Source organism: Trichosurus vulpecula, chromosome 2 (genome assembly GCF_011100635.1).
Source record: "Trichosurus vulpecula isolate mTriVul1 chromosome 2, mTriVul1.pri, whole genome shotgun sequence".
Classification (NCBI taxonomy): Eukaryota; Metazoa; Chordata; class Mammalia; order Diprotodontia; family Phalangeridae; genus Trichosurus; species Trichosurus vulpecula.
The window spans coordinates 258232619-258253286 of record NC_050574.1 but is presented as its reverse complement, the minus strand read 5'-3'; the positions used below and the strand labels follow the sequence as shown (position 1 = coordinate 258253286).

At 39.4% G+C, this 20668-nt stretch overlaps 1 protein-coding gene across 1 annotated transcript in view; it reads left to right on the top strand.

Moving 5' to 3' along the window:
• The first annotated feature begins 12750 nt into the window (after window positions 1–12750).
• The window catches only part of DNAH7 (dynein axonemal heavy chain 7), a 312783-nt gene continuing 304865 nt past the window's right edge, over window positions 12751–20668 (top strand). The window contains exons 1-3 of the mRNA XM_036744029.1: window positions 12751–12780; window positions 13560–13622; window positions 20262–20364. Of these exons, the coding sequence (XP_036599924.1) occupies window positions 12751–12780; window positions 13560–13622; window positions 20262–20364 (196 nt within the window). The remainder of the gene's footprint in view (window positions 12781–13559; window positions 13623–20261; window positions 20365–20668) is intronic.

Below are 20668 nucleotides of genomic sequence, written 5' to 3'. Positions count from 1 at the left end.
CCACTCCACTCTGTCATAGCTCTAATAATTAGCAATTTTTCCTTTCATCATGTCTAAACCTGCCCCCCTGCAAATTCTACCCATTGTTCTAAGTTTGGGCTAGCAGTCTTGGGCCAGAGCAAGTCTGATCTATTTTCCCCATGATAGTCCTTAGAAATATTTCAGTATTGAAGCAACCAAAGAGGACCCTCATTAAATTAGTTACAAGGTCATAGCATCTCATTATCTAGGACTTCAGTTAAATGAGGTATTTGATAGGATTGGAATTGTTGGATAGGGTTTTTCTTCAACCTTTGGTCCAGATGGGAGGTGGCTTTATGATAGGTTCCTTTGAAAGACTACCAAAGCAAATAGAAGACTCCTTGTTGCCCCAAGCAATCATGTAAATACTCTACATATCTACATGATTATCTAGCAGAGCAAGAAAGCATTTTTTTTATTGGGCAAATAAAAAGTTGGAGTATGAACTGAGTGCCAAAGACCTTTAAGTCACCTGACAATCACAAAACAAGCTGGAGTACAGTATGTTCTAGGAGTCTCTAAGACATAAGGTTAGAGGTAAGTGCTTTTGACATTCTGGGCATACAACAAGCATTTTACCAGAACTCCCAGGAAGCAAGTATGTCTGCTAAAAAATGTAATTTTTTTTGCTTTTCAAGGTTAACCTGTGTTGATTTATAAAACCATCACCTATATTGCTATATCAATTTTTTATGAAGCAAAATTATAAGGATACATAAAAACTTAGATTGTGGATGACTTCCGAGGTCATCTTACTTAGATCAGAATCCATGATCGATACCCTCAATACAAATTAATGCAAATAAAATTGTCTTGTGATGATAGTTGGTTTAACAGATGGCAAACTTTTTAAAAGACTCATTGTTTTCTTTCTTAAAAAAACACCTTGTGGAGTCTTAGTACTTAAAAAAGTCAACATCTAATTCTCTATATGGTGCTACAGTGAAAAAATGTTTTGAATCTGTAGTCATGGTTTTTCCTCTTACCATTAATTTGTCAGTGCATACATCGCCATCTAGTGTCCAAAAGAACTAAATGCAATGAGTGATTTTAGCCTTCTGGTTATGATTAGCAGGTCAATGTGTGGTACAAGGATCTTTTGTGCATTTGTTTTTATGGGAATTAGTCCATATATAGCTCTGTTTTTTAGAAAACAGATTCCACATGTGCGAATTAGTGTCCAAATTTTATGGGATTCTTTCTTGTCTAGGATATTTATCGTAACTGTAACTTTGTACTTGCATAACCCTGTATGGAGGGTTTCAAAACCCTCAAGTAAACAACATTTTTATTATCCCCACTTTCGTGGTAGGAAACTGAGGCATCACGTGAAAATTAGTACTATGCATAGAAGAAAAATGCTATTTTTTTACTCCAAGTTATACCAATTCCTCAACTTCTTTTCCTCTAATTAATAGACGTGTATATAATCTATAATAATAAAAAGCAGCAACTACTATCAAATGGAAAACATACAATAACCTACCATCCCACTTTACCTGTCACCATTTAAAAATCTTTATTATTTCTTCTACAGTTACTTGTGGAATGAATTCAGAGGGAATTAGTTCCAATACCTTGGACTCCTTGGCCTTGGTTTTCCTAGTTTGTTTCCTTGGGTGGGGATGGCTGGTGCTTCAGGTGAATCCAGGTAGTTTTCTCTTCCACTTCTTTTTTTTTTATTTTTTTATTTTCACAGTTTATTCATTGTGTCATTCTTTTTTTAAATCTTAATTATTATTTATTTATTTAATATTTTTAGTTTTCAGCATTGATTTCCACAAGAGTTTGAATTACAAATTTTCTCCCCATTTCTACCCTCCCTTCTTCCACTTTTTAAAAATTCTGATCATTTTCCTTTATGCTCTCCAGGAAACTCTCTCCTGATAAAGTGTTTAATATACTCAACATGCATCTCAATTCTCTTCACCAGAATCTTGCCTTTAACCTGTCAGTTTATTACAATGCCTGTGGTATCCTGATATTATAGAACCTTTCAGTCTTTCCATGGTAACATGATTCCTCCCTGAACTATATCTATACTCTTGACATGTACAAAGTTGCCCTTCTTGGAGATCTAAATATATGTAGCCAAAGGGATGATTACTTGTTTAAAAAAGGGCCTAGAAAATATATAGCCCAACCCTTTCCTCCTTCCTTTTGTGTTAGTAGATATAAGTTGGGGTAAAGGGCCTCTCTTTCCATCACATACATACCACATTTTCACATCTTTCAAGCAGGAGATTAAAAAAAGTAAAAATAAACTTTAAAAAGCTTCTTAGTGCTTAGCAGCTGTATTAGTTTACACAATATATTTTATAGGAGGAAAGAACATTTCTCATAAACAATTCCTTCAGAATCAGCACAAATTTGGGCATCAAATCCTTAAGCAAGTTTGTTTCTAATAAAAGCATTTTTAGCAAAAAAAAAAAAAAAAACCAAAAAACAAAACAACAAATCACCCAAGCCATAAAAGAAAACACACAATTATCAACATAACTAAACTTGATGCTTGGAGGACCAGAAAAGGAGCAGATTAATTAGAGTTCTCTAATCTTTCTTAAAATCTGGCTAACTGAGCTAATCTCTTAAAACAAAGTCTTAATTGAAGATTAGTAATTCAAATGTCTTGATAGCTTTCCCCAAGTTAGGACTTTATTTTATAAAAAAACAAAAACAACTCTCTAAGACAACAAAAAACGAATTGTCATCCCTCTATTAGTTCCCCTTTTCTCATATGAAAGTTTCATCCAGTCAACCAATATATCTGATCTTCAGTACACTTACGGCATTCCAGAAGGGACACTGATTTTGGTGAGAGTTTTTGATCCTTTTCTGGGTTTGGGCACTTTACCTGCCAAAATACCATTGGCCCTAACCAGATGAGGACTGGGGCTGAACATCATTAGTGTACCTCATGGGCATAGTTTTTCATTTCTGGTCTTGAGTTGGAACCAACACTGTCATACTTGTTACTCTTGGGGTTTAGCTTCCCCTATGTAGGGGACATTTAGTTGAAGCCCTCATGGTGAAAACATTAGAAGAGAGGTAAACAGAAATGGTTTCTCATGGGGCTCATTATCCACGCTTTTCAATTCATTTTCTCCTCTTATTTTCCTCCCACCCATTAAGTACATTCATTAAGGGCTTGGAATTATCAAAACTGACTGACTTCCCTTTGTAATTACCTAAGTATCCCACTAATATTAGCCATACTGAGTTGTGTGTTAAGTAGCTCAGGGGTACTGAATTACAATTGCTGGGGGTTATTTCCTTCTCTTAACAACAAGTATGGCATTATTTAGTACAAAAGGACCTAGAAAAGATTCCACAAGCAGTGAGTTAGCAATCTACCACGTTTAGTGTGGAAGACTAGCCCAGACACCGGGAATTAAAAAGTAAATAAATAAATTGTGACAACATGAACGATATAATTTGAATGACTGAATTAATTAATGTCCTAAGGCTTGGATGAGATTAGAGTCAAAAACTCCCTTCCTTCTGATGAAATGAAAGACTTCTAGTTCTAGATTTACATAGAGAAAAATCAAGCCTCCCAAGGAGCTCCTGGTCTAATTATGGGAGACAATACATAAGAGGAAGTTCAGCTGCAGGGCAAGTGGAAAGGTTCATTGGTCCTTAGGTTATATAGGTAGTAACACATGACAATGTGGGACTTCAGGACATAGATTCAGAGCCCATGCATGATAAGGCTTGGAGGTTCTTAGGAAGCAGAAGCCTGGTGTCCGCCATTTCATCAGAAGGAATGGAGTTCTTGACTCCCCTCTCATCCAAGCCCTGTGACCAGTTAAGTAGCCAGGGCAAAAGGTAAAGGCAAGGTGTGACCCGGCCCCCATAAATATACTGGGAAAACAAAATAGTAATCTAAAGCAAGCAAAATAAAGAAATCTAGTAAACAAGTGTTTGGGAGAACAAATGAAGGGGAAATGACGGTGCAGGTTTCTTACCACTGTTTTAAGGGCTATGAGCATGGAACAATGGAAAAATCACTGGCTCTGGAATCTGATCTAATTTCAAGTCCTATCTCTAATACTTGACTTTGGGTGAGATGCTTAAACTCCCTGGGACTCAGTTTTCTCACCTGTAAAAGAATGGGGTTGGTGCACAGATATCTCATCTTTCCACCTCAGCTCTATGATCCTTTGAAAAGATCGCAGAGGCCCTGCTTGGGACATGGAGAGGCACATCCAAGACCTGCCTGCCCTTACCTCTTAGCGGTCTCACGCCTGGTCTGCATAGCTGAAACAACACGCTAAAGACATTTTTATTGCAGTCTTCTCATTCCACCGGTCCCCTAAGGGCCTCCTTGCAGCAGAGGAAGACGGAGTAGGTGGTCTGGGCAGAGAGCTGGACACACTGCTAAGAGAAGGTGGGGGTGGTGGGTTCTGTACGGAAATAGATGCACCAACCGAATTACAAGGAAAAAAAAAAGTCCTTTCTAGAGCCCCGGCTCTTCCCCTTCCATTTCGTAATAATGATGACGATAAATTATTAATATATTGCATATTATAAATTATCGCTACATTAGAAATATAATAATAGCTAGCATTACTCGGTCCTTTAACGTTTGTAAAATACTTTACAAACATTCTCTCATTTGCTCCTCACAACAACCCGGGAGGTAGGTGCTATTATCCTTATCCCCATTTTGCAGATGAAGTTGAGGCAGACCGGAGGTGCAGTGGCTTGCCCAGAGTGCAACTTACAACTTGTGCAACTTGCACAACTTTTAAGTGTCTGAGACTGGTTTTGAACTTGGGAACTTCCCGACTCCACATCCACTTGCTTGCCGCCCCCGGCCCCGCCCCCGCCCCCGCCCCCCGGGGAGGGTTCTGAAACCCAGGACGAGCCCCCGGGGGCGCGCGCGCTTCTCCCCTCCCCCCGTTCCAGCCCTGCCAACGCCGGAGCCCAGCTGTTGCTTAGCAACGGCCCAGCTCCAGCCACAACACTGGTAGCGAGCCGAGTTCTTGTCGGGTCGTCGGGTCCGCGTCTCGGTCACGGTCGCGGTCTCGGTCTCGGTCTCGATCTCGATCTCGCCTCTCGGGTGTCTCCGGAGGGAACGACCTTCCAGCCACCCTCCCGCGCATCTCCTTCTCCTCCTTCTCCTCCTCCCCTCCTGCCCGCCCTCCAGGGCTTCCTCGTCTGCCATGAGCAAAGACCAGGTGAGATGGGCAAGCAGGATGCCCCGGGGCGTGACCTTCCCCAGCCCATGAACTCCCGCCAGCGGACCCGGAGGGTTCCAAACATGATCCTCTATCGCCTTCTTTGCAGCCTTCCAGGCTGGGGAGCGGGGAGGTCGGCTCGTCTTGGCATTCCCCTGGAGCTGGAAGGGGACAGGGGCAAGAAGGGGTCGGTAGTGCCTGTACAGGCTTTAAAAAGATTGACCGCCTCCATTGTACAGATGAAGAAAGCGAGCCCTAGAGAAGGTTGGGGACTTGTCCAGGGTCACACACAGGTGATGTTAGTGTCTGAGGCAGGTTTGGAATCTAGGTGTTCCTGATTCAGAGTCTTGTCCATTACACCAGGCTGCTCGAAACCCATTTTACGTATTAAGAAACTGAGGCCCAGTTATCAAAGAGGACCAATGACATCAGGAGGGTGACGTCTTGACTGGCAAGTGAATTGGTTTTAAGTGAGGCAGAGCTGTGCAAAGTCATCAGCCTCATTCTCTCCTCCAGCGTCATCTGGTCCAGTGACAAGACATGGGGCAGGGCAACTGGCGATGGCCCGGGATGCAGTGGGTGATGTTGGCCTTTTTAAGCTAGGTTCTTTCCCAGATCTCAGTTTGTCTGAGGTGACACCCATTCAGTGGTTAAAGGACTAGACTTATTGACCTCTTCCTTCTCCCACCTTCTTCCATCTGGACTCTCAGACCACTGCACTTACCAACCCAAACCCATTGGATGTTGTGTCCCATTGTCTGTCAGAATTCCACGCAGCAAAATTATTCCATTATTCTAGATTTCCCTTTCCCTTAATATCCTACAAGCTCGTCCTCTTAGAGTGCTAGTATCCTTAGCCTTGAGCGAAGATTTCAGCCCCCCTCAATCAATTAAGAAGCATTTTTAAGCACCTTTGTGCCAGGTCCTGGGGATACAAAGGAAAAAAATGAAACAGTCCCAGCTCTCAAGAAGCTTACATTCTATCCGTGAATATTGTTTGAATCGCAACATATCAGAACTAGAAGACAGCCTTTGGGGGTTATCTAATCTAGATCCTTCTCTGTACAGATGAGAAACGTGGGGTCTAGGGGAGGGGAAGTGTCTCACCAAAGGTCACAAAGCAAGTTAGAATTTAAGCATCTTGTGTCCTTAGCACCTAAGACTGTACCTGCCACATACCAGAAATTGAATTTTAACCCGTCTCCTGATTCAGAAGTCAGGACACTTTCTACCACACTACGATGACGTACAGTTATTCCTCATCTAACCCCCTCCTTCTCCCTCCTGTATTTTATATAAGCAGCATAGTTACCAGATCTGTCTTCCTCATTGTGTCCAGTATGGTCTTGGCTCCTGATCTCCGCATTGCTGCCAGTTGCTGCCATCCTTCATATGTTCCTGGGATGATGATGAAAAAGTTAAATCTTCAGACCCTTTGAAGTTCATAAGGTCTTTCTCTAGCCAGGCAGGGGTTAAGGGAGGAGTACAGGGCTGGAGCCTTGGCTGGAATTGCTCTCCCCCGGGTCACCACTCACTGGAATCACTTGGTTCCAGAACTAGTTTGATATTTGAATGACCCATGGGGGGGGGGGTTTCCTCAGCCAGTCTGAACAGAATTCCTATGCAATGTCACTTAAGTTCTTCCTGTGGCTTTCAAGGACTTTCCACACTTTGGTTGACACAGGTTCTCACCTGGTTATGATATCAGGCAATAGTATCTTATTGATTACTTTAAATCCACTGGAGCAATTGATTGACCTACTCAGTGACTCCCCATGAAAAGCTAATTATAACGACGCAAATTAATCAGAGTTTTCTATAATAATGCTTAGCAACTTGCTTTACTTCAGAAATCATGCTGATGCCGTATAGTAACCAACTTTTTATAAGTTGGCCAACTTTGTACTTTTGGGTATTTTGTAATTTGTAATTACCTATAATGCTTCATGCTTCATTACTATCAAAGTCTATGGTTATAATACTTATTTTAAAATTTGACTTGTACTCACTAGATTGTGTATTTTTGATGGAAAATGACAGAATTTTGGTTCACCTACCTACTCATTATCACCCAGTAAAATCTCCACCACAAAGTCCTACTTCAATGTCTCATGCTGTGGTGGGCATAATCCTGAGCTCTCAAAGGTTATACCACCAGAGGACATCTTCTGGCAGACCAGCAGACCCTACCGAGCCGGATGATGGCCTATGTGCTTATTGTCCGAGGACCAAGTCAGATAAATTTGAAGAGTCTCATCACTAGATTGCAGACTATAAGCTGATGCCTTTTTTGGCCGGACCAAATCTCTGCGACTGTCTACCGAGTTATTGTGAACTCAGGCAGTGGAAAGAGTACACATGTGGTTAAAATTACAGATCCTTGAAGTATAGAAGTTCAAATAAGTAAAACCACATGGTTCTAGACATAATGTGGATTATTTTTACATAAGAATTTGCAGTAATTGTAAAGAGACTATTTGATTTTTGTATTTATATCTCCAGTGCCTGGCATTCAGTAGATACCTAATAAATGTTAACTGTGTAGTAGACGAATGGATTTCATTAATTATTTTTTCTGATTGAGAATGTTCTAATGATGGAATTTTTGTTGCATTACGGTTGTCACCTCTTGCCTGGACTATAGCAATAGCCTTCCAACTAGCCTCCCTGCCTCTAGTCTTTCCCAGTTACAATTCATCCTCCAAAAGAGACAGCCGCTCCATAATATCTCCAAGATCAAATAGAAAGTTCTCTTGCATTTAAATTTCACCATAATCTGATTCCTTCCTACCTTTTCAGTCTTTAAAAAACATTTTACTACTCTCTGTGCATTCAACAATCCAGCTACACTGGTCTACTTGCCCTTCCTCAAACATGATCCTCCATCATGTTCTTTGTGCCTTTGAATAATGCCCCATAACTGGAATGCTCATCTTATCTTTGTCCCTTAGTTTCTTTGTTACCTTTAAGTCTTAGCTCAAATGCCATCCCCTCCAAGAGACCTTTCCTGGTCCCTGATTTGAAATTACCTGTGTAGATCTTGTATGTACCTAACGATGTACATGTTATCTCCCCCCCACCCCCACCATTAGATTGTGAGCTCTTTGGTTCTGTTTTTAGCCTTTTTTGCATCCTCAGTGTTTAGAGTACATGGAAAATAGTAAGAACTTCGTAAATGCTTTTATTGATTACCACCAAATATTTTTTGAGAAAACTGTGATAAAATGACCCTTTCCAATTGGAGAGGGGTGGGATGTAGGAAAAAGTGAGGATTTGTTAACATTGCTACAAGCTAATATATTTTTTATTTGTCATTATGGTAAAGTTCCCTTACTCCTATGCTTCATCGTGCCATAGAATTCGGGGGTGGGCAACCTGCGGCCTTGAGGTCACATGAGGCCTTCTAAGTCCTCAAGTGCAGCCCTTTGACTGAATCCAAACTTCACAGAACAAATCCCCTGAGCGGAAGCTTTGACAAGCTTTGGATACTGTCCTGGAATGGACTGTGAGTGATAGCACCTGAGCACCAGCTGAGCTCTGCCACTGTGTGATCTTGAGGATGTCATTAGACTCTTTTTCCTCCTTTGTAAACTGAGGAAGTTTGACTCTCTAGTCAGGCCAATTAGGTTTGTTCCAGCTCTAAGTCTGATCTATGACCTTATGATTGTATAGAAGCTCCTAACTGAAGTCACCTATCTGGCTAACTCCAGACAGCGACTTTTAGAAATGTTTAAGCTTCATCTTTTTGAAAATTGTGATGAGAAGGGGAGAAGTCCCCTGAAAACTTAACACATAATACTGAATTGTCTTTTGTTAGGATATTTCTTCTGTGCTAGTAACACCTTAGAAGGACTGGTATGAGCCCACGAAGTGATTATTTTATATGATTTCTTTTTAAAAAAGCAGCAGAGGGCATTCTCATACTATTTTAGCTGAAATGTGATTTTTAATGTTCTCTGGACATTTATTGTGTTTATAATAATCTAGAGCAGTTTTTTTCTTTTGGAAAAGGGAAAAATAGTGGTTTTGTTTTAAATTACGGGTTAAGTAAACAGAACGGATTCAACTTCAGAAAATAAAATGTGTTTTTCCTTGAATTTACTTATATATTCATTCTGTTTGAAAATGTGAGCAGTAGTAAAAGCATATTTGTTGAAGGGAATTTTAATATATTCATCTCATTAGTGGATGGCATCATTCAAGAATAGGAAAGTTCAATGTGTGCACTTTCAATTCTTTCAAGTAGGATATTTAAAAAGAAATATAAACATCACACAGCTGTTCGATTCATTTTAAAATTAATTTTAAAGTATAAACCAAATCATACATTTTAGGTCTTAGTTGCAATTCTCTCAGCTTTTTAAAGATATATATTTTTTATGGGTTTCAAACAGTTTGTTACAATAACTACTCATGACTTGGCTGGGCTCTTGTCGACACGATCTGGGCAAGACACTAGGCCTTGGTTTTCTCATCTATAAAAGGAGGAAGTCAGACTGAATGACTTGTAAAGTTTCTTTCAGTTTGAATTCTATGATTCTAGAACCTGGTTACCTGCCTTTTACATTAAGTCCAATTCAACAAACATTTATTGAAAGCATATTATTTATTGAAACATTTATTTATATGTAGGCTAGTCAGGGGTGGGAACCTATGGCCTCGAGACCACATGTGGCCCTCTAGGTCAGTCTAAGGGTGGAAGCTGAGGTCCTAGAGGACCACATGTGGCCTCAAGGCTGCAGGTTCCCCATCCCTGGACTGGAGACAAAAATGAAATATTGGAGGTTACTTTGTACTGTTTTCTAAATGTGTGTGTACTGTCCTATGTAAAAATTACTGTTGTAAAGTATTACCTTATTAATAAAAAATAAAGTATGAACTTTAATTATATGAAAGCAATCATCCTACACTGTCTGAGTATCATGAAAAGTACTGATAAAGGTCACAATTTTGAGCTTTTTCCAATTGAGTTGCATGCATTGTAGCATCCAGTTCAACTGATATTTATTAAGGTATGTGTAATAGGGCTTCTAGGTTGTGCAATGGATAGAACTCTGGGCCTGGAGTAGGGAAAACTCATCTTTGTCAGTTCAGATCTGACCTTAAGACACTTGCTAGCCGTGTGACCCCGAGCAAGTCACCTTGCCCTATTTACTTCAGTTTCCTCATCTGTAAAAAATGATCTGGAGAAGAAAATGGCAAACAACTGCATTATCTTTGCCAAGAAAACCCTGAAAGGTCACAAAGAGTTGGACATGAATGAAAAAAAACAAAACAAAACAAAATGAAGAATGTGCAAGGCACAAGGGATTCAGAAATGATTTGAGGCATAATCTTCTCTCTCCCCTCCCCCATCCCAGGCCCTAAAGCAGTTTATAGATCTAGTGGGAAAGATAAGACAAGTACACTTTACTTAAAGTGGCTCTTTTTACATAGTAATTTAAGATCAGTAAAGTCTTTTGCATCCCTTTTCTCATTTAATCCTTAGGCCCACGAGGTTGGTACTGTACTACAGGTATGATGATCCTCACACAGAGATGAGCAGACAGGCTCACACCTAAAAGTCAGAGTTGGGTCTCTTCGACTATAGTACACTGCTTTTTGAAAGTAACTCTAGTATAATGTGTAATTTTTTGGGTACAGAAGAGAGCTCCTGGTATAATGGTATGAGATACCCAAGGGAGATATGAAGTAAATACAAGTATTTATTCAGCACCTACTCTGTGTGAGGCAGTGTGCTGGGTCCCAGGGATACAAAGACAAAAATGAAAGTCCCTACCCTCAAGGGTACATTCTGTTGGGTGAAAACAACATGTATGCAGCTAAGTGAAAGTAATTATAAAGCAGTTTGGGGAGGAAAGGAGGGAGGGACCAGTAGCTAGGAGGTTGAGGAAAGGCCTAAGGTTTGAGGTGACATTGAACTGAACTTTGTAGGAAGTTAGGATTTTTAAGAGAGAGTTCATTCCAGACACGAGGGACAGACTGTAGTACAAAAACACAGAAAGTGAAGCTGGTTGGTCGCGTGTGAGAGACAGCACATAGACCAGTTTGTCTGGGTTGTAGAGTGTGTGAAGGGGTGTAACATATAAATCTGGAAAGGTAGAGTGGAGCCAGATTTTGAAGAATTTTAAATGCCAAAGCCGGAGCAATCTGTATTTGAGTAGGGGAGTGACACGGTCAGAGCTGTGCTTTAGGAATGGCACTTTGATAGCTGGATGTGGAAGGTAGTTTGGATAGGGAAGGGACTGGACTTAGGGAGACCGGTTATGCTCCTGTGATCCTAGGAGGCTCTAGCACGGGGGTGGGAACTTGTGGCCTTGAGGCTACAAGTGGCCCTCTAGGTCCTCAAGCACAGCTCTTTGACTGAATCCAAACTTCACAGAACAAATCCCCTTAATAAAAGGATTTGTTCTGCAAAATTTGGACTCAGTCAAAAGGCTATACCAGAGGACCTAGAAGGCTACATGAAGCCTTGAGGCCACAGGTTCCCCACCCCTGATCTAACACTTGATCCCACTGAGAGCTGATGAGGGTCTGAACTAGAGTTGTGGTTAATAAATTATAGGGGACAAATGTAGGAGATTTCAGAAAGGTTAAAATCCCTTACAGCTGGTGGGATCAATGAAGATTTAATACAGGAGGTGGTTTGTGACCTGAAAACTGAAGAAAGGAAATAATTTCAAGAGACTGAGATGTGGGAAAGAACATTTCTTATATGAAAGATAACAGAGATACTGACATAGGAAATGACAGGATATGATTAGGAAATGACAGCTAGATGGCCTAATGGATAGAGAACTGGGCTTGGAGTCAGGAAGACCTGAGTTCAAATCCAGCCTTAGAAACTTCCTAGCTGTGTGACCTTGGGCAAGTCACTTAACCTCTGCCTTTGGAGAAGGAAGTAGCAAATCACTCCAGTATCTTGGTCAAAAAAAAAAATTCCCAAAGCCAAATGGGGTCATGAAAAGTCAAACACAACTGAAATGATTGAACAGCAAAAAAGTTGTCTGGTTGGTTTGAAATATAGAATTCACAAGGTGAAGTCATGTGAGATAAAACTGAAATGATAGGTCAGAGCCAAACTATAGGAAAGACTTTCATTTTTGTCTTTTTATCCCTAAAACTTAGTGCAATACCTTAAATGGGATAGGTGCTTCATAAATGTTTGTTAAATGAGTTGAGTTGTGGAGGGCCTTGAATGCTAGGATGAGTAGTATTTTATTGGCTAATTTTAAGGAACAATTGAATATTTTTGAATGGGGGACAGCATGATATATTAGAAAGATTATTTTGGAGGCAATATAAAATAGATTATAAAAGGGAGAGACGAGAGTCAGGGAGACCAATTAGGAGACCAATAAATCATTCCAAGTGATAATAAAGGCCTAAAATGGGTTAATAGCAGTAGAACTGGAAAGAAGAGGGCAAATTTGAGTAATGTTTGGCAGGTTGAACAGAGGCAATGTGATAACTGACTGAAGGTGGGAGATAAGAGAGAGTGAATAGTCACAGAAGACTGAGTCTTCAAGCCTGGGTAGCTAGAAGGATGATTGGTACTATTGACAAAAATCAGGAGGTAGTAGGGATGGAGCACAGGTTTTTAGTGGATACATGATGCGTTTAGTTTTAGACACATTGAGCATGAGGTGAAAGTAGGACATCCAGCAGGGAGGTCTTCAACTGACAAGAAAAGTAGAGCTCAGGTCAAGATATCTACCATGGAATTACCTTATTATCTTTTAATTTTCATTTGCTCTTGGTTGATGAAGTTTTCATCTTTGCTCCAGCAAAACTAATTGGTCCCACTAGTGCAAATTAATTGACAAGACCATAAATTGGGAATACAAGAGCATGGTCCAATGGGATGAAATTTAGGGCAAATAAGTTTCAGTGGTGAGAGCAGACCAAGCTATGGGCAAGTGTAAGTGTAGGTAAGAAAGTTGGGGAGTTCCCAGATGGGGCCCTATAGGTATAGCAGTTAATGATTGCTCAGGGTAGGAGGAGAGTCGCAGAGGTTCTGGGCTTTACATAATTAGATAGTTTGGGTAGGAAATGCTGAAAGATAAACCTTTAAGACAAGTCACACCATAATGAAGTGGGAATGTTGTCAAAGTGGGTCAGGTGTTAAAGGAGCACCACTGAAAAATGGGAGGCACTGAGGATCAAGCTCTTCTAAAATGGTTTTTTAAAAATTGCCAAAGGTTGGTCTCAGATATACTTTTAGATTTCTTCTTCTCTAAAGGAAGCATATTCCAATGGATAAAAAATTATAAGACTGTATACATTTCTATAATTGATCTAAAACTTTATTACTTGCATACTAAACAATTTTGATTTTACTTATTTCGCATATAGGAAAAAGCACAGAGTAAAGAAAGAAGCAAAACACCAATCAGATTTTTGCCACAATTGGCACAGGTAATATACATATATATTCTTATGCATTTTCTTCAGTATTGATGATAAGTTTCAAACTTGAAATAAGCTGAATGATTCTCAATTAAGAAAACTGAACTTCATGAGCTTTTTAAGAAATTATATGTTGCAAATTTCTTGAGAAAAATAGTTATAAAAAGCTAATTCCTCAGCAAGTTTAGGAAATGGGGTTAATTAAATACTCTGGCTGAAAAAGTTACTGTGCATAAAATATAACACATGACAGAGTAGATAGAGGGGTGGCCTGGGAATCAAGAAGACCCAGGTTCGAGTCCTGCTTGTGATCTAGTCCTTCAGTGCCCCGGGCAGCTCTCTCTAGAATGATAAATTGCAGAGAAACTGCTAATATTAGGGACCCCGTTTTGGCCTTTCTTTGTATCTTTAATGCTTAGCACAGTTCCTGGCACATATTAAGTGCTAAATACTTTCTTGTTGACAGATCTGCAACATCCGTGGGTCTTACAGTTGTGAAATCACAAATCTAAATAGGCTAGTGGACAAAACCCCACAAAGCTATACCTATTCCAAATATGATTTATTTTCTCTTTGATGGGGGCAGATAGTCAAAAGAGGATGTGATCAGAACTCAGGACACTGGGACTCTATTGGTTGTTCCCCAAACCTGAGATGCTCTCCTTCCTCATCTCCTCTTACTGCCTACTCTGACATCCTTCAAGTCCCAAATAAAATCCCATCTTCTAAAGCAGAGGTGTCAAACCACTTCCCACTCCACATGCTCCACCTCCAGCTGCAATAACCACATTAAAATGTAATTGGAAAATATTTAACAAAATCAATCAAAATACAATAGAATATAGAAAACGTGATTTTCTAAGTCAGTAAGCAGCCTGAAGGGAGCTTTATGTACTGTTTAGTGGCCCTTAATTTCTATTCGAATTTGATACCATTACACAGGAAGCCTTTCCCAACCTCTCTTAATTCTAATACTTTTACCATCTTTTCATTATCTCCTATTTTTCCTCTCTGTTGTTTATGTATATATGTTTGCTCATTGTCTCCCTGAGTAGATTGTGAACTCCTTGAGGACAAGGGCTGTCTTTTGCCTCTTTCTGTCTCCTTGGTGACTTTGTACAGCCCTACCTTATTTAAATCCAATTCACTTGCAAGTCAGGACTTTACCTAGCTAATGTCATTGGTTCTCTTTGAGAACAAGGACAAACAACAAACAACAACAAGAGAAAATCCCCAGTACTCAGCACAATGTCTGGTACATAGTAGGGTATTAATAAATGCTTATAGGCTAAGACATCTTTGTGACTTTGGGCAAGTAAAATCAATGAACATTTTTTAAAAAATGAGAGTACCATATGGCAGAGACTGCTAAATTCTGGGGACACAAAGAAAGGCAAAAAAGTCCCTGACCTTAAGGAGCTCATATTCTAATAGGGAAAGACAATATGCAAACAACTATGTGTAAATAAGATATATACAGGGACAATTGGAAGTAATTACAGAGGAAAGCCATTAGCCTTGAGGGTTATTGGGAAAGGCTTCTTGTATAATGTAGGATTTTAGTTGAGACTTCAAAGAAGTCAAGGAAGCCAGGAAGCAAAGATTTCTGGGAGAGAATTTCAGGCATTGGTGGTTGTTTTTTGTCCTTGGTTCTTGAAAGAGGACCAGTGACATCCAGAGGATGATGTCTTGACTTGCAAGTGAATTGGGTTTAAGTGAGGCAGGGCTGTGCAAAGTCATCAGCCTCACTCTCTCCTCTAGAGTCATCTGAATCCAGTGGCAAGACATAGGTCAGGACAACTGGAGATGACCCCAGATGTAGTGAGAGACCTTGGCCTTTTTAAGCTAAGGTCTTTTCCAGGTCTCAGTTTGTCTGAGGCAACACCCATTCAGTGATTTAGAGCTAGGTAAGAAATGAAACAAAAGATGGCCTAGCTTGCCTACTCAAAAAAAAATCAATCTAGAAGGGGAAGACCCCCCCCCCCCCCAGCCAGGATTTCTGGCCAGAATGGAAATATTATTGGCCAATTAGTGAGAGCCAGAGTGATTTGGGTTTAAGGGATGGTCAAGTGGCTCCCTGTTTTCCATAGCTCTATTTCAAGAAATCATGAATGAAACTATGTGGGATAAGAGAGTTAATTGTCCATGTTTTTTTTTTTTTAAATGGCAGAATAAATAAGTAGGAAAGAGGAAAAAAATCTAGGCTCCATACCCCAAGATATTTTGTGAGATTTAAGTGATCAGAATTGATATTCTTTTGGGCAGACCACCCATATGTAAGGGTGTGATTCAGAAGGAGGGAAGAAAGGCAGGCAGGCAGGCATTGGTTACAGTCAATGAAAACGCATGGTAATACATAGCATGTCCTGTGAAAGGAACAGCATGGAGGCCAGTGTTGCTGGATCACAGAATTTGTGGTTAGTACACTGGAAAGTTAGGAGAGGAGCCTACTCAAAGTGGGCATGCTGGATGTAGAGCCAAGATTGTGGATGAGAGAAGCACTCAATTGAGTTCTCCCAAATTCTCCTCCAAACCACTCTAAAATAATGCCTCAAATTAAATACTGGAGTGGCAGAACAGACAAAAGGTTGAGTGAAACAGTTTTCCAGCCTAAGACAAGAGATCTGTAGGAAAGGCATTTCTCACTGGGGTGCTGGTGTGGTGGGACTGGAACACAGGGCAGACAGCACAGCACAGGCTGTGCTCCAGCAAGCCAGCAGCTACCCTTGAGGTGGCCACATTTGTGGCAGCAGCAGCTTCAGGAACTCTTAGCCAAAGGATGGGTATGGGTGACCAGGTAGGAAAGGGAAGATGTTGGACAACTGGTTGGCAGGAGATTGCAGGGGACCCTTTGCTAGTGCTGAATACAGGACCCTATTGCATTGCCCATACATAGTTCCTTGTTGAAGTCCCAGGCCAAAAGGAGTGATAGCACTCATGGCCACAAAGGGGAAGGGATCATGGTCAAGGTTCTGTGGCAGAGAAGAGTGATTGTGATTGCTCATGGGGGAATAAGGACCCTAGTCTCAATTCCAAGACAGAGGGGAGCACTAGCAATTGTGACGGAAGGAGTGTGGGGGACCTGGTCACAATTCTAGGCCCAGGAGCAGTGCTAATAGTGGTGGCTATAGGAAAACAAGGTCTTTTCCTGGGTAAAGACCAGAGCACAGGCCAGGAGAGCATTGACCACACCTCTCCCTGGGTCATATCAACTTGGAAGCACTGAAAACCTATAGACCCCTAGAGCTATCTCTGAAAATAGCAACACAGAAGGCCTGAAGTTTGGGACCCTACTTTAACATAAAGTCAAAAGTCAAGAACTAGACTGGGAAAATAAGCAAACAACAACAAAAAAACCTGACTAAAGAAAGTTAACTGTGGTGATAGGAAATATCAAGACACAAACTCAGAAAAAGACAACAAAGTCAGAACCACTGCATATAAATATCCTCAAAGGAAAAAAAAATGTGAATTGGTCAAAGGCCCAAAAATAATTGCTGAAAGAGATCAAAAACTTATTTCCAAAATCAGAGAGATAAAGGAAAAATTAGGAAAAGAAATGAGTAATGCAAGAAAAATATGAAAAGGGAATCAAAAGCTTGGTAAAAAAAAAAGGCACAAAAAGTACTGAAGAAAATAACACCTTAAAAACAGAATTGGACAAATGGTAAAAGAGGCACAAAAATCCACTAAAGAGAAGAAAAGTAGAATTGGTCATATGGAAAACTGGCCATATGGAAAAAGAGATAACAAAAATTCACTGAACAAAAGACCTCCTTAAGAAGTGGAATTGGCCAAATGGAAAAAGATGTACAAAAACTTATAGAAGAAAATGATTGTTTAAAAATTAGAACTGGGCAAGTAGAAACTAAGAACTCCACAAGACAAAGTAAAATAAAATTTAAAAAATGAAAAAATAGAAGCAAATGTGAAATATCTCATTGGAAAAACAACATGGCTAATATGGAAATGTTTTGCATGTCTGTACATATATAGTCTACATTAATTTACATGCCTTTGCAAGGAGGTGAGAAAGGAGGGAAGGAGAGAATATAGAACTCAAAATTTAGAAAAAAATTAAAAAATTTTTTGTTTACATGTAATTTAGAAAAAAAATTAAAATCCCCTATATTCAAGGCTCTCTGCAGTTTCTAAAGATAAAAAACCCAAAATCAGAACCAAATATTCTTTCCCCTCAAGGAACTTGCATTCTTTTGAAGGAAAACAACTACATAAATAAGTACATATACAGAATAAATAAGAAATTTAAAAAATTTTTAAAGCTTCAAACATAACATCTTCCCCAAATATTTTTAATCCATAAAATTGTCTATTGATTTGGAAACCAAGATGATTTTATTTGGCATCTTGAAATGCATATACATCATCAAAGTCTCTCATGTATTCTGTTTCAAATAGTTAAAAACAATATAAAAGTCTTACCTAGAGAAATTTAAGAAAATATTGCTTCAATTAAAAAAACTACTGCCATTTAAAAACTTAGACCTTTATTTGAATATTACTGTTGCTACAGTGGTTAAGACTAAAGTTTTGTCTCATTTTAAATTTTGGATCTTTACTTCTCCAGAGGCAACTACATTTGAAATAAAGAATGAAGCATATGGTGTCTCCTAATTCCTTTGAGTTGAGAATCTAATTCTGATCTTTTTCTTCATCCTTTTTGCATCATCTCCCATTTATATTGCTCCCTATCATGCTCAATAAGTCTAGTCCTATCACACAATCTCATCGTTGGAAGGGACCTCAGAAATCTCAAGTACAACTGATACCTTAACAAGTATGCCTTCGACCATGTGCCAGGCTTTGCTTAAGCCCTCCAGTAAAGGGGACCTCACTGTTGCCAAGGCAGCCCATTTCACTTCTAAATATCTCTCAACTTTAGGAAGTTTTTTTTTTCTTGCATCAGGACTAGATTTGCCATTTTGGCAAGTTTTACCTATTATTCCTAGGTCTGTTCTATAGGATCAGTCAGAATGATTCTATTTCCTCTACTGTATGATAACTCTTCAATATTTGAAAACAGCTATCATATTTGCCCTAAATCTTGTCCTTTTAAAGCTAGACATCCTTAGTCCTTTCAACTAATCTTCATGTGGTATGATCTTTAAGCCATTCTGTTTGTCTTCTTCTGTATGCTCTCAGGATTATCAGTTTTCTTCTGGAAATGTGGTTCCCTAAGCTAAAAGACAAAAACAAAAAACTGCAGATGCCATCTGACCAGGGCAGAGTACAGTAGGACCATTGCTCACTACTTCCACACTCCACCTCTGTCAATGCAGCCATGTCTCAACATGCTGATCCTTCCTGATCTTTCAATCCTGGGCAAGACTATAAAGGGAATGTGAATACATATGATACATGAGTAGGTTACTAGCTAGGAGGAAAAATTACAGACTATCCTTTGAGGAGCACTAAATTAAGAATGACAAGATGAGGAACTATTTTAAAACTTATTCTCTAGGATTTTGTGATATATTTATTCTGGGGTTATAAGATTTTATTATGCCATTCTTCTTTGGTTATTTTCCTTATCCTAACTATTCACAGTGCCCACAGTGCCCAGGAAAGAATAATTCATAATTTTTTTGTAGTCCTGCTAATATAGGGTAGTATAATATACTATTTGCAGTGAATTATATTTTTTGGTGAGAAAGGATTTCTCTTTTCTAAATAATATGTAAGGGACAGATAGGTAGTGGTAATGGTGGTAAACAGTCATTTGTTGCTTAGAGGAATTTATACAAGGAATGATCACTGAATGGATTCTTTTCTTTGCCCTCCTAACCCTGTGGTAGAAAGCTCAGAGCAAGGCCATTCTTTGTTGGTTTCTGGTAGGTTTCTGGTAGTCTGAAAAACCTGAGAAGGTAGTCTTCTCCATATAGTAGGCATTCTCTTGTTTATTTTCATTTTAAGTCTACTTTCTTCACGTGTTCTTTGTCTCTCTTCTCTTCCCACCCATCTTTTTGTTGTGGTTCCTGTTGTTCAGTAGGAACACAATACAGAGGATATCTCAACCCATTGTTGAGTTGTTTCAGACTTTTTGTGACCCCATTTGGGGTTTTCTTGGCAAAAATACTGGAGTGGTTTGCCATTTCCTTCTCTAGCTCATTTTACAGATGAGGAAACTGAGGCAAACAGGGGTGAGTGACTTGCCCAGGGTCATATAATGAGTGTCTGAGGCCAGATTTGAACCCAGGAAGATGTCTTCCAGTCTCCAGGCCCAGCACTCTTATTCACTGCACCACTTAGATCCCCTTAAGGAATGGAGTAAGCATGGGATCAGCAGTGGCTGTTTAGGGGACCCATTTACACTAGATACCCAAAGAAGGATGTCTTCTATTTATGGAAGCCCCAAAGACACAAATGCCAGCAATTGAAGCTCCTTTTTTTAGGCCCTAAAGCATTGTTTGGACCAACTGCAGTCATTTTGGTATAAATATGTCTTACCACTTTCACATCTATAGCTTGATTGTAGGAGGTCTGTTCTGTTCTTCCAGTGCTGCTATCAGTTTCAGTTATTTTAAATCTGTTTTGAAGAAACTTTTCAAATGATGATTTTATGATAAACTTAAAATAGACTCATAACTGTACCATCTTCTCTTAAAAGATTTTGTTCATTGTTTTTAGGTAAGTTCTAAGCCCCAATGGCAACAGGCAGCTCCTTCATTCCATTTGAGAGCAGACGAGGAAGAAGAAAAAGACTTTGTTGTTAAAAATGAACGAGCTCCTGGTAAGATCCTCATTTCAAACTTACATTTAAGGAAATTTCTCAAGGAAAAAAGAAGATGTAAAATATGGTCAATAAAGCAATAAAATTGGGTCATAGTCATGGAATTTTACCTAATAGAAAAAATCCATCTAAATGTTTCCTCTCAAGAAATAAATGATCCTATCTACTAATTTTTTCAGATAGTTATAAATGCCATAAAAGCTGTTATTTTAGGAACCATGATTTGTAATACTACTTAGTCGCACTGTAAACAGAGCTTTCTGAGAATTTACATATTTTAATATTCTTTGCATGAAAAATTAGG